At 36.8% G+C, this 19,150-nt stretch overlaps 2 protein-coding genes and 1 long non-coding RNA gene across 6 annotated transcripts; 1 reads left to right on the top strand and 2 right to left on the bottom strand.

Moving 5' to 3' along the window:
* Positions 1-1,118: 1,118 nt before the first annotated feature.
* LOC148867611 (uncharacterized) lies at positions 1,119-5,198 on the top strand. The gene is made up of 3 exons (XR_016109861.1): positions 1,119-1,402; positions 4,392-4,446; positions 4,575-5,198. It is a non-coding gene; the product is annotated as an uncharacterized LOC148867611 (long non-coding RNA).
* A 998-nt stretch (positions 5,199-6,196) lies between these two features.
* LOC148867610 (uncharacterized) lies at positions 6,197-11,852 on the bottom strand. 3 transcript variants are annotated; one of them, XM_088979796.1, is made up of 8 exons: positions 11,046-11,852; positions 10,823-10,953; positions 10,638-10,715; positions 10,513-10,557; positions 10,358-10,402; positions 10,195-10,246; positions 8,229-8,325; positions 6,197-6,695 (listed from the first exon to the last, which is right to left on the bottom strand). In XM_088979796.1, exons 1-8 carry the CDS (start codon positions 11,383-11,385, stop codon positions 6,530-6,532), a joined length of 954 nt encoding a protein of 317 aa, XP_088835922.1. In that variant the 5' UTR covers positions 11,386-11,852; the 3' UTR covers positions 6,197-6,529. The 3 variants fall into 3 exon arrangements, with proteins under 3 accessions (XP_088835922.1, XP_088835923.1, XP_088835924.1); XM_088979797.1 differs by having other exon boundaries at positions 6,197-6,684; XM_088979798.1 differs by lacking the exon at positions 6,197-6,695 and adding an exon at positions 8,046-8,138.
* Positions 11,853-13,861: 2,009 nt separating this feature from the next.
* On the bottom strand, positions 13,862-18,121 carry LOC148867609 (putative protein phosphatase 2C 73). 2 transcript variants are annotated; one of them, XM_088978644.1, is made up of 6 exons: positions 17,526-18,121; positions 16,895-17,212; positions 16,434-16,742; positions 14,982-15,099; positions 14,676-14,899; positions 13,862-14,299 (listed from the first exon to the last, which is right to left on the bottom strand). In XM_088978644.1, exons 2-6 carry the CDS (start codon positions 17,135-17,137, stop codon positions 14,126-14,128), a joined length of 1,068 nt encoding a protein of 355 aa, XP_088834770.1. In that variant the 5' UTR covers positions 17,138-17,212; positions 17,526-18,121; the 3' UTR covers positions 13,862-14,125. The 2 variants fall into 2 exon arrangements, with proteins under 2 accessions (XP_088834770.1, XP_088834771.1); XM_088978645.1 differs by having other exon boundaries at positions 17,330-17,662.
* Between the last annotated feature and the right edge of the window lie 1,029 nt (positions 18,122-19,150).

Genomic DNA, 19,150 nt, shown 5'->3' with positions numbered 1-19,150 from the left:
TAGTGGTGCATGCAGTTGATTCTTTCTCTTTGGAAAATGCTCTAGAAAAAAATAAAATAAAATAAAGATGCTCTTTTTTTCACAGAACAAAGCCTGAGGTCCAGAAGGAGAATAACCAGGTTCGTCAACATGAAAGTGTACTCAGTTGCACTGATAAAACTTTTTTATTTGGTGCAAGGCACTATTAGAAACTTGATCAACTAAATAGACTAATAGGGCTGCTCCAACATCTGGACATTGAGTTCTGGGTCGAGGGTTAAACTTGACCACATTTTAATTTGGCATCAAAATCTCAGGTGAGACATCCTATTAAGCATGGTCACATTCACATAGTGTAAGACCTAAGTCCTTGAATGTCTGGTTACTTCCAGTTCATATTTCACATGGCAAAAGAATCAGCAAAGGAATGTAAATTGCAAGAAGTCTATGTGGTTGTGAGCTTCAAAATCTGCCACAATGTTCTGTTTATTAGTGCTTTGGATGAGTAAGCTGTTAATACATCTAGACTCATTTGTATCATCACATTCCAATGCACCCTGCCATGTTCTCTGGGTATCTTTGAGAGAGGATGGTAAGTTGTGGACAGAGAGAGATTGCTTCTTTAATTCTGGACATTATTCTATCTTAATTGAGCACAAGTTAATTCCAGACGGCTATACCCTTACAAAAGTAGTTAAATTTTGCAAAAAAGATTAGAGTACAAATTCTTCAACTCCATTATAATTACTGGAAATATATTATCTCTTGCGATTGGCATGCAACTACAGACTAAATCACTTCAAGATTTTAGTGTTGTTCCAACATACAAGAAGTGAGAACCAATTTCTTCGAACCATTAGCAATGGGGTTTGCATTTAGTTGCATTATGCAGTAAAGTCAGAGCCTTGAAAACAAAAATGAAAGGATTACTAAACTTATCACCTTAAGGCCCAAATTAATGGATATATACGTTGCAACTAGAAATCGCTTTCCTTTTTAGATAAAAAAGAGAAAGAACATGGTGGTAAACCCCCCGGGAAGGTTGGGGAGTTTTCCAAAAATTGGCGGGCGAGCACACCGAAAGTAGGGCGCGACCCGCTCGCCTTTAAATATGTGTTCGCATTCGTAGGTGTCGGCACGACCCGCCGTCTCTAAACGATCATTGACGAGTCGCCTCGCACCCCCGACAGGACGAGTCATTGCAACCTCTACCTCTCTTCTCCTACTTATAACCATCTCCCTTTCCTCTCTTTCACATTCTCACACGATGTGGGACTCTTCTGACGCCCCCTCTCGCGCCCCTATATTATGAGAATGCCATGTCCAACTCAAAACTTAAAAACGCGTCTCTCTCTCTCTCTCTCTCTCTCTCTCTCACAGTTCTTGTCAACTGAAACGTAACCCCAGTTTTGCCCTATTTCTGGTGCGTAGTTTTCGCCTCTCTAATTATGTTTTATTTTGACTCCTAGACTTCTTTCACTACACTGTTTAAACGTTGATTTTCCTTGGTGTTTCTTCGTTTCTTATTGATTTTCCGGTGCATTAGGTTTTCTACTGTAATGTTTTTTTTTTTTTTTTTTTTTTTTTCGGGTTGGTCATTTGAGTTAAAATCTTGAAGAAAATGAAGTTAATTCTAAGACCTAACTTAATTGAATATTTAGCCCCACGAAATCTTCAATCTTGTTAAGGATGTAGTCTGATCAGATTCAAGCTGAAGTACCAAATTTGGAGAAGCTTACCTGATCGTGGTTGTCTTCGTTGCTTTGGAGAGTTGGTGGTTCATCATTTATTTGTTTAAGTTCGTTTGTGAAAAGTGATTAGTGATTAGTAATTAGTATATTGGTTTTCAGAGTTCTATCAACGAAGAAAAAAACCACTACTAGAAATACCTCTACTGGACAAGTTATGCGCAATCAGATTTGAACTTTTACTCTCTTACTCGAAAATAATCCTCAGATTCTGAGAATGTTTTCTAATGACGTTTCAAAAAGATAGTGTCCTTAGCGCAAGGCGTGTGCAGATTTTTTAAAGATTGGATCTGCTGCAAGCTGTCACTGGCTACAACAACGGTTCTCATTTCTCAAGGATTGGGTCAGCTTTAGACCTTCCATCACAGCTAACGCTTCAGCAGTTAGGAGAGGCTTTACAAGGTCCAAATTTCACTGCGATACAAGCTCCGTCGTGGTCTCTTACTACCGCCACACCAAAAGAAGCTAAGTTACTATTAACAAAACCACCATCGGTGTTTACCTTGAAGCTTCCAACATTTGGTGAATTCCAAAAAGAAACAATATGACTTCTTTTCTACTCATCTGCCTCTGCTGCTAGCCTGTTAATCAGATTGAAAATCAAAGCAGGGCCAGGCATCTAAGAAGCATAGGAGTTTTGAGATTTCCACAACATCCATAGACCACAAGCAAACTAAAACCAAAGCTCTCATAGCTCTGCTTCTCCACTCTCTTAACCACAAATCAGACCAAGATGATAAATCAGCTATTTCACCCCACCCATCTACCTTGATACTAAAAGGTCCACCACACAAACACACCTTGGCAATTCACAAGAGACTAAAGCATGACCAATAGTCTCTGGGACTTATTACACCTACTACAGATTGGATTTTGGGAAATGTTTCTTGTGACTAGGTTTTGATTCACAGCTACACCATTGGTGTAAATGAACAGAAGTTAACTAAGGCAATCTACTGGTGTAGACTTGTAGTAGGATTCTTGTTTAAGCAAGTGAATTAAGGGCACACTGAGGTGTCACAGCTGGACCCAAGGCGCACTCTATATATATTATTACTAGCTAATGGCCCTTGCTAAGCATAGAAGATGATTTGTTTTATGATATAATGACTAATTTGGTTGGTATAACTTATTTTATAATAAATAATTTAGAAGAGTTTAATTTATTCAAAAGTTAACTGAGGTCAATATTACTCATTTTATGATAGATAAGTTATCTTTAACCAATCAGAAACCCAAGTGAATTTGGATAGTACCAGTTGATTGGTTATCGATTGAATTTCAATTAGAAAATTTTTTTTTGATCAATAATTTCAATTAGAAAATCATAAGCTATTTATAACTTGGAAAGTTTGAAGAACCCCTATATCTGAGGAAAGGAGTAGCCGCATGGATTAGTGAGAAACCCATCTAAGGGTCTCAGTTTTATCATATGCATAAACTTTATTATGTTGATTGTTGGATGGCATTATGGCTCAAACTGCTCGTCAGATGGTTGAATTGTAAGTATTACTTAATGTCGAGAAAATTCCTAATGGGTTATGCTTGTTTTTATATAGGTGTTAAGCTTGAGTTTTATTCAGTATGCACATAAAGTATGCTAGCCTTGTTGCCATAAACACTTCTTTTTGATGGGCTTACAGCCATACTTCAATTCTCTGTTTCTGCTTATTATTGATGCATAGGCTTCTTTAATACAATTTCAGCCATAGGTGTACAGGGTCTAATCTATGCTTGAGTTGAACCTCAACCTGCATTACTTATATAGAAAAATGTATTCAGTGTGTGAATTTCTGGACCATAGGGAGGGCCAACCATTGGGTGAGAAGTGAGGGGAGGGAGGAAACTTATATAGAAAAATGTATTCAGTGTGAATTTCTGGACCATAGGGGGGGGCCATGGCTCCCATGGGTCCCCCTAGCTCCGCCCCTGCTTCCTGATAAGGAAGTACAGTCGGAGAAGCTTGCCCATTGGATGCTTGTGAAGCATGGAAGGATCTGTTGATACATGGTATTAATGTTGAACTTTTCTTTTGCAATATTTTTGTTCTGCACGGAATGATCTGTTGATACATGGTCTTGGAAATGATGATGTGGTAGATCTGAGTAGTACAAGGAGCAAAGGAATAAGGTTCCCCATCTAAAGAAACACACATTGGACTGGAGGTCTGAGTGCCAGAAAATATGCTGGCTATGCACGTTGTATTTTACAGATTCTTTGGCTTACTTGAATATATATTATTATTATTTATTAGCTATGAAAATATGCTGGTTGATGAAGGTAAAGTTATAGCCTTCTTTGTAGGCCCCATTGGAGTAGGTGATTCGCTTAGAGCCAGGGGTTTTGGCGGTAACGGAAGGGATTAAAAGAGCAAAGGAGTTGAACATCAAAAAGCTGATTGTTGATGGTGATTCGTAAGTGGTTATAGGCTGGCTGCTAGGGGGGGGGGGGGGGAATTAGATATGGAAGTTTTCTAATGAAAAAAAAAAAGAAGGGGTGGGAAGAGAGTCTATTTTTCTTATTAATATAATCTCAGTTTACCTCTCCCACGTATTTACTATATCTGTTTTTTTCTTATTAATATAATCTCAGTTACTGATAAAAAAAATTCTGGTTGATCAAAATTACCTTATAACATCTAAAATAAATATTTTCCTTTGGCAGGGATCGCAAACCATTCAAATCCTTCTGGTGAACAACAAAGTAGATTATAATGGATGTAAGTTAACCTGAAATGCCCTAATTATCGTTTGGCATTCTTTTATTTTTTTGGACCATGAAACCACCAATTTCAAACAATCTCTACAATATGTACATGGTACTGAATATTATCCACTTTTATTTCAGACATGTCAGTCTAGCTAAGAATGCGGGAGAGATGAGAACTGAATCAGAATTGCTTCTACGGTGTTGGGAACAAGTGGGCTTTAATTATCATCCTGCAGAGAACTGCTTTATTAGCTGATACCATCCTTTCTAAGCTCAAGGATTATGGTTCAATACATGGGAGTTCTTGACTGTAGATTAATCACATGTTTGAGGAGTATAGGCTGCTTTGCTCAATCATGTGGAGAGCTTGCAGAATTTTTCACCCTGAGATTTTGTCCATCATGCAACAACTGATTGAGGATTCTGCAACTGTTGTCCGAGTAGGTGCTTATAACCCCACTCTTGCCTAATATGGACAAATCTTTCAAGGTCGGCCTCACTATTGGCCACGATGTAAGCTCTAGAACAGGTTGGGAACACATGATTCTGGGAATGATGGCTTAGATGCTCTTCCCCAATCACAACTTGATGACATGTAAAACAAAATTTTGTTTGTTGAATTGGTTTAGTTGATGTTCCAGCTGGTCTGGCCCCTCTAAGAGTGGTCGTAGAGACTTGTAGAACACAAATGGAAACAAGAACATTTTTTTTGTTGATGTGGCAAACACAAATGGAAACAAATACATTCATCATGTAGAACAACCCCTTACCCCTAGCCACCTCTCATTACAGTTTTTTTATTTTCCAGTTTACGGGGAGTTGGGGCGTAAGTAAAAGAAAAAAAAATAAAAGGATTTGACTATGATATGGAAAAGATATGATATCCGAAAAATAATTAACCAATAAACTAGAATCATAAATGTAATCAAAATTGATGGGTGGGTTTTGATTGGTCAAATCTCTTTTCATACCATATCTTTTCTGCATCATAGGTTTTTCCAAAAAAAAAAAACCTTTTTCCACATTTAGGGCCAACTAATATAGCAAGCTAATAATATAAAGGTTTCTGATGATATTTATGGTCGCATCATGGCATGTAAAGCAACATGATATAACTACTTTCTAGAAATGATTACTTTCCTTCATTTCTAACGTAATCAAAAGGAACCTTAGTTGTGCTTGCATAGCTAATTTTAGTAGGGAGATTACTAGAACCAAACAATTACAACAGAAATTTGCGTTTAGTTATTGTTATGCAAATGTGAACGTGCAATATTCCTGAGTTGCGTTTCGGAGTATAGATAATCACATGAATTTTATCATTTTATGTACAAGGAATCATACACTTCTACTTCACCAGCATTTTGATAAATTTTCCAGATTTGCCAATTATCCTACTTTTTCTTGTTCCTAAGGCCAACATTTCAGTACGATATGCCCTGTATTGGGGTGTATCGTATCACATCGGGAGCTGTCCGAAACCCGAAATAAGAGGTGTTTCAGACTTTGACTATTTTCAGGGGGTAAGCATGCTTAAAACCGATCCCTGATGCAATTAAAAAAGACTTAATATAACCAAGTTATAAAGTAGCAAAACACCTGATACGCCTGTTCGTGCCTATTGGGTATATTTAAACCACGTTCCTAACTAGGAGGTGTTCAGTAGTACAGATATCCCATAGATTAATTGGTTTTGTCGTTTTGGAACACATTATACCCATCAGACATTCTTTTTAGGGGATTCTTCATGATAGAACACCTTAGAGAATGTGATTTGGTTCAAATTATTGTGGTTTCAACTACACTACATTGGGCCCTGTAGATCAAGGTTCAAAATTTCAATACTATACACCCCAATCATATCAGTGGCTTAATGATACCTCACTACAGGGGTCATATAGGGGTCTGGCCTGGTTAGCGGGCGTATCAGCCTGTATTGATATTTTAAATCTTGCTGCAGATACAAAGACACCACAATACTGAACACCGCCCAAGTTTGCATGATCAACTTTTTCAGTCTGATATACAGTAAATGTAAGTCACTTCTGCAAGTGCCATGTTTTGCTGCTGACTGGACGTAACGCTTCTTAATATCATCCACCATAACGGGCCTTAAGTGGTTCTGGCGGTTCTTCTTCCATGATGCCCGAACCTCTTGATGCTAAGTACTCACGGATGGTTGTTTTACGGTCCCCAAGAAAAGTGTGATCCAGAAAGTTGTTATAAGCAACATCGCCACAATTCTTTGCTGCCAATACACTACCAGGAAGTTCAATTGTATTCAGTCCATGTATAGAATTCTCATGGCTAAAAATTTCGTCTTGTACAAACATGAAACCAAAAATTACATTGTTTTTTGATTGGTTAACCAAATCCTTAATTATCTATGCCAGAGTGACAATAAGAACGTGTTTACAAACTATTCGTATAGAACACAGGAAAGAGCAACAAGCATTATATTAGCCGTGTATGTAATATATGCAACCTTAGGAGGGAATAAAGTATTTGGGTTGAAATGGATGTGGGTTAGATGCAGCATGCACAGCCAGTATGGGTGGGGGCAGAAGGATGATAAAAGAAGAAATAAGAAAAATTAGAGATCTAAATGGAGAGAGAAGATAGTCCATCAAAAAGTTGATGGAACTGTCTATTTTATATAAGGTAACAGCTATAGATAATTAATAAATGGGTAAATTATAAAGACCCCGTACTATGGGTCTATGATAAAGATCTCCCTTGTACTTTATTTTACAACAAACACCTCCCTTGTACTATAACGGTGAGTCAAAGACCCCTTTCTCTTAATCTTACTTCAAAAAACCGTTACAATATTTTTTAATCCTCATATAACCTTCGAATGAAAAAATACTGTTCATATTTTCCGACCTCAGGATACATTATAGCAGCACTAATCTCATCTACATCAGATTTCTTCAAATTTTTCTCTCCCTCTCCCCCTCTCTTCTTACCCTTCCCAGTGAGAGGGGATACAAAGCAAGCGCGGATCTGATGTTTTTCTCGTCAAGCGCCAGACTGACGTCACCATAGACGAAAAACGGTGACACCGACTGGTGTTTCTCGCAGCCGACACACAGTATGGTGGGTCGGTAATATCACCGTAGCCGACATCCTCGACCCGCCATACACAGATCTGGTGTTTTTTTCGTCCGTAGCCGACATCCACTGACTCTTGACTTCGCATTCGAAGAACCCCATCTACATTAATGGGTGAGGGTCAAAGAGAAGGTTTAGTTCATCAGTTTTTCAATTACCTGAGCTACCTGAGAGTCTAACTCCACCACGTGTTGAAATTCTATGGGATGAGGTAGCCAAGGTTCATGGAGGATTCTCACCTCACTCCCATCCCCAATTAAATAACGATATCTTAAGCGAAGCAAATCTTTGCAACCGACCATGTTGATCCAAATCTTTGCAATGGAGGATAGAAGAGATTCTTAGGGTTGTTAGTGAGAATAGACAAATTGTAACGGTCTTTTTAGATGGAAGGCTAAGGGAAGGGAGTTTTGTCTCACGGTCATAATACAAAGGGGGTGTTTGTTGTAAAACAAAATACAGGGGGTCTTTGTCGCAGACCCCATAGTACAGGGATTTTTGTAATTTACCCAAATAAAATATGAAAATGATTGTACTAATACACGATGCATGCTGAAAAGACTAGTTTACTAGGTTACTTCATTTTGTCTGCACATAAGTATAAGAAGTGTCTGTTAGTTCAAGAATACTTCAACAGCACCAATGAATTGTATACATAAAAAGCCCTGTAACAGTTACCAGTGTCGAAGATAAACACGGCAAGGTAAGATATCATCCCGCCATATCTTATGGATGTTATACCGCCCATATTGCTTAAAATAGATTTCCTTGCTTCCTGCATGAGAGATGGCCCCATGAAACAATATAACAGTCTGTTATAGCTGAGGCCTGTGTGGCTCAAGAAGCATAAGAAATGCTATAAAGGTAGATTATGACACCTAGAGACCTCAACATGCATGTTCAACTCTTAATTCCAAGCAATTTGATAATTCATCAAAAGAATAAAAAATGTAAAATGCTATTCAACAAGTATTACTAAAAGAAACTTTATAAACCATAAGTTTCATCAAATTTAAATATATAGCAAACATACTTAAGAAAAACTAATGCTAATTCATGCTTCAGCATGCATACATATATGGGCATCTTAATTTGGAACAAAAAATCCCACTTAATTTTAATTTGGAACAGACAAAAAATATTAAGACAAAACAATTATTCTAAAAGATTAGGATAGTAAATGACAGGGAAAAGAGGAGCAAATTACATTTAAAATAGCTACCTACAGCAGAAGAGGTAATGGCAAAATCTCGAGGCTATTTGACAATCCATCTACTTATTGATTGGCATTCCATGGAACAGAAAGATTCAGGAATAAATACAAGAAAAAGAGTTACAGAAAGAAAAAAGAACAGGATTTAGTGGGGAGGGGAGGGGGGGGGGGGTGGAACGAAACATAATTAAGTGCAAGTGTTTATTTAGAAGAAAAAGGAAGAAAGAAAAGATAAAATGTTTATTTGGAAAGGTCATTGTGGCAATGAAGCCATGAAACGCAGTTGAGGATAGGACTTAATGGTATGGGAAAAATCAATAGCATATTCATTATCATAATTGTTGAGGTGATGCCTAGGCAAAGATACATTGCTTATGGATCACTTTGGTGTTTCCTTATAGGAGTTGCAATGATTTTAGGTGAAGTGCAGCTAAACCACATCATATTGAATAAATAAGGTAAAAGGATTTAAAGGGGCATGATGAAAGACGGATGATATCCGGATGCCTGTACATGCCTAGCATACCAGTGTCAGATACAATACCAGATACTGGCATACTGCATGGATACTTCCAGATGTACTTTATAACATCAACGCCTTTAAAATATATAAATAAAATGGCATGTTTTAACAAATACTATAAAAAAGATCCACACATGTTAGAAATTTAAACAAATTTAGCAATGCATTAGTCCTGAAGAATGACATTTATCTTCAAGCATCGGATGTAAACAGATGATATAAGCATATCACATGAGACACCTGAACCTGTTTTTGTGTCCAGAGTTTTAGAAAACGGAGAGTCGTATTCACATATCCTGTATCCATGTCCTTCTCTGTGTTCATATCCAAATCTGGGCATCATGGATTTTTGAGCTAGGGAACCATAAAATGGGCTTTGCTCCTACTTTCTCTTATTCAAGTTACAAGGTTTCTGCCCCTTCATATTTATGTTTTCTTCTAATCTTTGATTCAAAACACACACAGACACACATACCCCTCCAGCATTAATAGAATAGAGATTCATTCCCTACTTAGTTTTAGGTTATGCAATGTTCTTTTAAGTTTTACTTTTATTGTTTAATTCTTTTATGCTAGATTGCTTTTAATGTTTTTTAATTGCTACACCAACCAGGAAAGCAAGCTAATTGATTCATAAGAGTAGGCAAATTGGGAAAATAGGCTTTACACGAAAAATCATTCCCCTAGGCAAAGCCTAGGTGGAACCTGGTTCTCTATATGACAAAGTGCTTTGCTGTTCCCCAGCCTTGACTTGGTGCCTTGACACCTATGTAATTGATGAAGGCGTGAATGTCAAGCGTTAATATTGTTTTTTGAACATGTATTGAACTACATAAGGCTAAATAGGCAAATAACAGAGTACTATTTTCATATCGACTGGAAATGGTTAGCAGCATTGTGAAGAATACCTTTGCATCTAACTTGAAAATATTCCTCATCACTATAGCGAGCACAAAGCACCTGCTTTAACAAACCAAACCAGAAATCAAAGATCTGTCTGATAAACATTCACTTATAATAGGACCTCGAGATGTCAACCATGCCGCTGGAAGCTTATCCATCTCTACTTACCGCTGGACTAGTAAATGGAATCCCATCTAGTGTTTCAGGTATCACCTGTATGATCAAGTGAATTCTAACTACAATTACATCAAGTAATGAATAACCAAAAAAGAAAAAAAATCAAGAAAGTAGAAGACTAAAGAGTAAGAATTTAAGCAACTTACAGCCAGAAAACGAAATTCATGTTCCCTCTCAATAAAAGATGGAATCTGCACGTGTGATGTCACTCGCATTTATGATTTAACCACACACAATAAAAAAAAGTTTAATAATTAACAGAGATCTTTACCTCCGATGGTTTAATCTCAAACACAGTGATGATTAGGGTTTCATCTTCACGTGGTTCAACACTTAAGCTCGAAATCTCCTGAAATAATTCAAATTTTCATTCAGTTAATATATATCATAGATAAGGGAAATTCAGATATCATATAGTAATACACTGAAAGGGAGAGTTTAGGGAAAAGTTGTAACCCCGGTTTCTGGATTGGCAATGCCACGCTCGAAGAAAATGGGAGCAGCGTGGGCAAAAACGCGTCGAAACCCTTTCAATTTCGCAACCCTGAAGTTCGTAAGATCCGGAAATGTGCTCCTCGCACTCCTTTCTGGTTCATATATGAACAATCAGTACCACCACCGTGTAACGCAGCGTGTGCAATACAGACACGGTACATGAAGAGAAAAGTAAGGGAAGTACCAGAGAGGAGAGATCCGAAGCCACAGATGGAGAGATAGCCACGGGGAGAGACGAGAGAATCGAAATCCGATTCGTCTTTCAGCTCGGTTAACTCTGTGTGGCCAATCGGAGACGTTGCTCGGTCGTCTGATGCCATGATAAGCGAAGATTGCCGTAACTTGTTATGCTTCTGCTGCTGCTTTACTTTTGCGAAATACAGTGGAAAAGCGAATGCGTATCTCCGGCTATGAGGATGTCGAGGTGGGAAGAAGAATTGAGTTGGTTGTTTGAACACGAGACTCGCGCGAGAAAAATGAAACAGACAGATAGATGCACCACCACCACCACCAATAGTTGTCATTACAAATTAGAAATGCAGAAACTATGGAGCTCTTCTAGTTCTGCTATGCTCATGGGAAAATTTATGGTGTTTCATGAAAGAACAGAGTCCCTCCTTCGTAGGGGTGAACATGGGCTGGGCTTTGCACTTATATAAGAACTATAAGTACTAGCTAGGCCCAGGATCGGCCCTAAATCGTGTAATGGTGCTAACCATTTCCAGTCGATATGCAAATTGTCTTTTTTGATCTAAACCCAGTCGATATCACATATTCTATTTTTTGTGTTTTACAAGATGAGATTTACTTACCATTGCAGGTTTTAACGATGTTGAAAATTCAATTGTTACATTTCATTTTAGGGAGAACGACTCTTTAGAATTCTTAGCCCCATCCTACAGTTGGAATAAGTGTCTGTTCGAAATTGATGTCAATACACGAGTTGGTATTAATGTTTAGGGTGGAGTATTTGACATTGTAGGTCTATAATGGAATTCAGAATTTTACAGTAAATTGTAGTTGTAGTGTATTTTTCCATTCATTTTATCACATCATAGTCTTTTTTTTTTATTTAAATCAAGTAATGTTAATAGTCAAATCCATACAGTCCTGATTGGACTGATGCATCATTAATGATTTTGGGCTTCAAATCTGAGAATGAGTCGATTAGGGGTCCGGTTCCCGGGCCAAACAGGTCAATCATTCAAACTAAACGGTTGGACAGTTCTGACAAAAAATAAAAACATTAAAAAAAAAGTTAAAACCGTTCAAACAGTTAACTGCCTAGGTCAATGATTTATTGACCAAAATTAACGGTTTTTAAGAAAAATCCGATTTTAGGGAAAAACGGTTCTCAGTTTTTCCGTCCAATTTTAAAAACCATGATCTGTATAGTGGGTTGTGGAACAAATGATAATATGCTCTACAACAGGCCTACAGTGGTGAATTGAATGGAGCATTATTATTGATTCCACGGCCTGCTGAACAGCTACTGTATTCAGCTAAACTTATCTCCTCTAAACCGCAAATAGGACCTTTACTGCATATGCATGTTGAAATGACAAACTTTGTGTACTAGAAGGGAATTGCAAAAGGTTGATGGATTCGTGCCGGGACCCCTTAATTAGGTTTTAGTTATCTGTTGTTTGATCGTTTGTTAATTTTTCTATTTGGCCGTGTTTGTTTGGTTTAGGTAATTCTAGTCGTGTTTCGTAAGAGAAAAGAAAGAAAGAAAAAAAAAAACTATCAACGCATCATGCCTTTCTCGTTTTTCAAAGCGATTGATATAGAAAAAGATGATTATAACCTCGTCAATAGTTTTGTGACTTTTGACCATCCGTCAAAATCTGAATTCAATTCAGTTATGTAACAAGATCGTCCAAATTTGTTATAATCGCATCAGATGTCGGATACTTTTGGAGTCCGTTGACAGTTCATCTACATGCAAATAACCCAAATGTAGAACTGTTTGGGATTGTGGATGTGGTGAATACATACCCTGAGTTCACATAAAGCGCTATATAGGTGATTTGACTTTAACCTAGGCATGAAAAATGCATTTGATTGGGATAGATTTAACTTAAAATGGTTATACAACTTTTTATATTGAGATTAATGAGATGGTGTAGTTTGATTTTCACTGTTTGATAACCACTAGGGTTATCAACAGTATGAAAGTTAGAGACCAATCTAACACCCAATCCGATTATTTAAGATTCAAATGATCTGGTTTACTTTTTTTTTTTTTTGTCACCACTAAACCTCCCTTTGACCCCTTTTTTCTCCCCAAAGTGGTGGTTGCGGGATTCGGTTTCGCATCACTGCTGAAACAAACCAGCTAATACACCAACGAGCCACCTCTCCGTAGGTAAATGATCTGTTTACTTAATTGTATCTGAGGTGATTTCCAATTTGTTTGATCCATGTTCAGTTAAATTTTATAATATACAATAATGTTGGAAAGGTATGATAGTAGAACTTTGACCGATCATCTCACCCTGTGAATTTTGATGAATTACAACCGATTATTTACAACTTTAATGATATCGGTTAATTGGTTATAAGTTTTTTTTGGCAAAACCCATAGTAGATGAACCAAATCGTAACTATGATGTGATAAAATGAAATGTAAAAATTTAATTTTTAACATTGTTAAAACCTTCAATGGTAAGTGCATCTTGAAAAACACACAAAAAAAAAAAAAAGTTTAATGTGATGGTTGAAATTTTGATTTATCATGAAATGCATCTCATTCAGCTTTAACTGGACAGCATTAGTTTTGTGAAGGACGTGTACTTTGTTAATAGAAATTCCATGCATCCAATTCTTCTGAATTCATCCAAGACTGAGGTGCATTTTAAATGAATGGTCCATGATTCTTTGGAGGTTCAGACAAGCATAACCTGAAATAGAGTTCAGAAAGATAAAAAACAGTAGACTCCTAGCTGCAGTTGAACTGCATTCTTCTAAAATTAAAATACCCTCATTCTGCTATCCTTGTTTTTGCAATTGGCCTGGATCATCAAGGCATGTACCTTGTATATTTCTTGCAGTCATCTGTGACTTAGTCGTTTCTAATGAAATATATAGTTCATCAAGCAAAAGAAAGGGAAACAATGAAAAACCTATGGGCTTGGATGCTTGACAAGTAATCATGCATACATACAAGGTTACAATAACCCAAGAAGTTATCAGCAAAAATAAACTACATTTCTATTTGTCATTCTTGTTTTACCAGTTAAGTTGGTGAACCTGCTGAGAGGGTTAGGAAGAGTGAAAGAAGAGACATATAGCTGAAATGTCGTCCATTGCAATGCCCTTTCTCTTTCTTTTCCATGCACGGACTGCACATTCAACTAGTCGTTTAGCTGATTTTTCTCTATCTGTTGTTGAAGAGACGATATCCACTACTTCTTGGTTTGAGATAACATCCCAGAGCTGAAGTGTAAAGAAAACAAAAAAGAAACTTGTATAAAGAAGACTACTAATACTAAGAATTTCTACAATGCAATTAGAGCCATATTGATGTTTTTGTTTGTAACTTATGAATTGCTTGTTTGGAGAAACAGCCTCTCTGTGTAACTGCAGGGGTAACTAATGAATTGCTTGTTTGGATTTGTGTGGACAACCCCAAATAGTTGGAATAAGACTGGGTTGAGTAGAGAGAATCACTTGTTTGGATTCACATGCTTGATGCTTTTATTTATAATTAAGTTGAAGTTTCATGTCCTACACATGATTTTGTGTGCTTTATCTTTCTAAATTATGGATTAGTTCAAAACATCTGTAAACTAGAGATGGTACAATACATTACCCCATCTGTTGCCAGCACGATAAATTGGTCTTTAGTGGTTATACTCCTCTGTGTGACTTCAGGTACCGAAATAAGTCCGAAATCCTTGACACAATAATCACCAAATGCTCTAGACATTGCCAGCCCAGGTGTTTCACTATTTGGCAGCCAGACCCTGTGCACCCCTGGTTCATCATGCAAAGAGAAAACCCGTCCTTTGCACTGAGTTATCCGCTCAGCCTCCTCTGTAACCAAAATGAACAGTAAAATGTAAAGTTCATAGATGTTTGTATGTGTATGTTGGGGGAAGAGTAGAGGGGTACTGACGGGGTAAATTTGGCTTGAAATCAATAGTAAGCTGAACTGGTACCAAGCTGCCATCATCACAAGTGGTAGCCAACACAGCACGAGAGTCACCGACATTTGCTATAACTATGAATTCACCCTAAACAAAACATCACCATTGAAAAGCTTTATGTCATTTCTTGATGAACTTGTTTAATTATGCTAATGATGCAAAGATAGGGGTGTAGAACTTGAAAAGAAACAATAATGGCTTATAACTAAAACAACTTAGGATTGTTTCTTATGCTCCTAAGAACTCTGGCATAATTGATAAAAGGAAAACAAAATCAATGGTCTGCAATACATGAAAATTGATATTACTTGCATATGTATCATGAAGGAACTCAAAGAAGAAGATAAAACTGACTCTGGTGGTGGCTTCTCTCTACATTTTAGGAAATTAGGATTCTTGCTTATAGCTTAAAACAGTTTCTTCTTGAAGCCTAGACCAACTAGCGAGCTTGAGACAAATGTTTTATACCATTTGGTAAATTATAATTTGGTATGAACTATCTAATTGATGCAATTATTATGAATTCCTCACTGTTTATTTAAGCAAATAAAACCTTCTAGGGGACCATTACATTTGACTCTTGTGAAAGTTGAAATCAAGTCAATAAGCAACTGCTTGCAATAACTGAATGAAATGTGCAATTTGGGTGCAATCCACCATCCATAAAAGTGGTGGCCAATGAAATAGACATTTTGAAACCAAAAGTTAATGTGCCACTGGAAAAAAAAAATCCGGCAATGGATTAACTAATTGTTTCAAGAATATAAATAACTTAAGAAGAAAGAATTTGTTGATCAATTGATAGAAACTAATTAAAAACATACATACATATACATGTGTGTTCTTCTGCTACACTAACTTTCTGATCCAGGTTAATATAAATTTTTTCCTGTAATCCTTTTCAACAAATTCTCACTATGATTTATCCCTTTGAGAAAATAAACAGATGCCTATAACTCGAGATGTTTCCTGTTTGGTGCATACGAGTCTATCTATCATTTCATCTAATGAGTGAATTTATTCAGATTTTATAGATAGCTAAGAGTTTGTTATATATTTTTCTTATGGGATTTCCTCTTGGATTACGGTGCTCTATCCAAAACTAGTATACTCATTCTATACAAAAGAACTTCCATTTTCTAATTTGTCCTCTTAAGTAGTAATACAAAGAACTAGACAAGCTACAGAGGGAAAGCAAATAAAACAGAACACAAACAAGAGAAGGAATAAATAGAAGCATGACTTAGGAATGCTTGCTTTTAACCATAGATTTGTTTAATCAGTGCATTCATGCCAAAGCAAAGTAGGTATTGGTCTCAAGTGGATTCTGATCCTATGCCAATAAAGGTATTACCTCACATGAACGGATCTCATGAGAACAGTTCTCCTTGTCAATACTATAGGAGTAGAATTCCTTTTACCTGTCTAACAACTGATAATGCAGTGGTTCCACTGTAGAAGGAATCAATCCTGGAATGGTGCTCGAGCTCCTGATCAATAGCAGCACAAGTCTTTAAGTAGGATTGCTTCCATACATTAAAATGATGAAGCTCCTTATCTGATTCGAAGTCAAACTCTGGTTCCAGGGAAGCTAGAGCAAGAGTTTCCTGCCAATTGCAGAGTAAAGACAATGGCATTGATTCCCTAACTGTTTTAGCTACAAATCGGCCCCATGGACCATGCCCATCAAAAACCCCACAGAAAATCATGTCTTCTTGGCATCCGAATTCCTACCAACAAAAGCAAATAAAATCTAGCTTCAACAATTGAGATAGAAGAGGAAGGAAAAGAATCACAAATGAAAAAAGTAAAACGATAACATTACTTCAATGATTTGAAATTTTCTTTCTTATCTTATATAAAAAGGGGATACAAACCATACCTCCCACACAATGAAGCAGTCTTGGTTCACTCCTTTCTTCCCTTTCTTGGAGAAGATTGAGGCAAAATTGCTGGAACCGTTAGAGTTAACAATTCCAGAAGAACGCGATATCAAGTCGTTCTTCTTAGCTTCTTTAGCCATGGCTTCTGCAGCTTCCTTTCCAGCGTCATTCCCACAGTTCTTTCCTCTTTTGAAGGAAAGTGACCTTGCCAGACCATCGAACAGAGTCGACAAATGTCCCATTACCTCTGCAATTTGACCCCAGTGTGTGAACCACGAGTTTCTTCCTTTTTCTCTCTCTAGATATGAAGGAGTCGTCTAGAACAAATTTAACGTTGTTCGAATGAACAAAGAAGCGATCCAGAAACAAAGGTTAAGAACCTCGAAGTTTAATAATATTAACCAAATAAAACAGAAGTATAAGAAAATAATAACCTTGAGAATTCAAAGAAAAAATTCTAACGTTCAAGACTAGCATTCTCAGATGCAGAGGATATTCATTCTTACATAGAATTCCAACCCTGGATACTCTTTTTAAACATTGCCCGAGTACCCAATAACCCAATCAAAAGTTGATAAAAAATTTCATTCCACTCTAGAATAGAAACTCAGAACAAGACAGATAGAAGACCTTTTTTTTTTTTTCGGTGATATTGTTCGGATAACGAGAAGTCAGAGGGCGGGAACCAGATGGTGTCGTTGGAAATCGCCTTGTCTCGGCCGGATTATAATGGAATTCCGGCAAGTCGAGCTAAGATTTCGGAATTCAAAAGTCTCGGATTGCTTCGATTCCATTCTTTAACTTGTGAGAAGAAAAACAAAAGCCGCTGTAGATAGAAGTCTCTACGTTTACTTGGCTATGCAGATTGCAGAGCAGCAACCGAATAACGAACGGACAGTAGCCTTCCCATCGATGGTATAACCGTTGTGACTTTAAATAGAAGGGCGAGACGAGAGGCCGAGAGCTTCATTTCTCTACATGCTGCAGTATTCATTAAACAACCACTCCTGAAACAGTGAAAGAACGTCCTCTCTAAATAACGTAGGGCTGCAACCCGCAAAGTGCAAACAGATCGAATCTGATATGGGCGGATCTAATTTTGATTCGTTTATATTTGCAATTCAATTCAAATGGGATATTGTTCATCGGATTCATATCGAAATTTGGTTATTGAGTTGTTTAATAAGTCGACAAATATACCGAAAGGTAAGATATCTAAAATTCTTACAACCAATATGATGTTTATGGGATTAAATTTATCAGTTATCGGATCAGTGGGATCTATATCAACGGATCGGATCACCTTTAAGCAGCAAAACATTTGCAGTCCCACTAAAACGGGTCTAAAATCCGAGTGTTTTTTTTTTTTTTTCTAGATATATCATAGAGTAATTCACACGAAAGACGTCCAGCACCTTGGCGCACGTTAGAAACAAGTCCCACGCTTCCCTTAACGACTTAACGTATGAAATGTACTTGAGATCATAAATAAAGAAATAAAAAAAAAAGCCAATTGCATGATAATAATGAAGACGATTATTAATTTATTATACAATAATTAATAAAACTAATTGGCCTAATGTTAATTAATTATCAATTATTTGAGGAGGCTGTCCTCTGTTTTAGTTTGAAAACAAACATACAAGTAATTAATTGTCCGTTGTTGTTTATAGTTTTATCCAGGGTCAGATCAATATGATAAATGAACTGATCATCCATGTCTATTCCATATATTTGAAGATAAATTGATAGGCGGTGTACCCATATGAATCCACCTGGCAACAATTGCAAACCATTGTATGCAATTAGTATGTATATTAGTAACCTAGATTTCCTGAAAACAAAAACTCTGAGAACATGTAATTTAGTTGTATATTGAGAATATCTCTCATACATTTATACTATATATTAAAACAAGTTTGGTCACGGCCGATGATCTCTCCTTGCTTCATTATTTCAATAGAAAGCTTTCAATTCCTTTTTGTTGTACTGTTTTTTGCTCTCTCAAAAAGCCACTTCAACAGTCTATTCTCCTTTTTCTGGCCATTTATCTCAAGTTGTCACCTTATCAATTTCTCCCACCCTTTGTCAATCACGCAACATACACATGATGTAATAGGAAATTATCATAAATTTTCATTGATAACCTAATCTGTTGGCGGTCGGTCCAACCCATTCTAACAAAAATAATAATAATAATAAAATTTAATAATAAAAAACAATAAAAAATCATTATGTAGTCAACGGTTTTAGGA

The sequence above is a fragment of the Nelumbo lutea genome, chromosome 3 (genome assembly GCF_056320005.1).
Source record: "Nelumbo lutea isolate HS-2025 chromosome 3, American lotus-T2T, whole genome shotgun sequence".
Classification (NCBI taxonomy): domain Eukaryota; kingdom Viridiplantae; phylum Streptophyta; class Magnoliopsida; order Proteales; family Nelumbonaceae; genus Nelumbo; species Nelumbo lutea.
This window is presented reverse-complemented; position numbering and strand designations above follow the sequence as displayed.

Coding starts and splice junctions, on each gene's coding strand:
- LOC148867610 (XM_088979796.1), bottom strand. CDS start 11,385: ATGACAACTATTGGTGGTGGTGGTGGTGCATCTATCTGTCTGTTTCAT. Junction 10,954..11,045: donor CTTCGGATCTCTCCTCTCTG/GTACTTCCCTTA, acceptor TATATGAACCAG/AAAGGAGTGCGAGGAGCACA. Junction 8,326..10,194: donor TTTTCAAGTTAGATGCAAAG/GTATTCTTCACA, acceptor TCTCTCATGCAG/GAAGCAAGGAAATCTATTTT.
- LOC148867609 (XM_088978644.1), bottom strand. CDS start 17,137: ATGGGACATTTGTCGACTCTGTTCGATGGTCTGGCAAGGTCACTTTCC. Junction 14,900..14,981: donor TTTCAAGCCAAATTTACCCC/GTCAGTACCCCT, acceptor TTTTGGTTACAG/AGGAGGCTGAGCGGATAACT. Junction 14,300..14,675: donor TCGTGCTGGCAACAGATGGG/GTAATGTATTGT, acceptor TTTACACTTCAG/CTCTGGGATGTTATCTCAAA.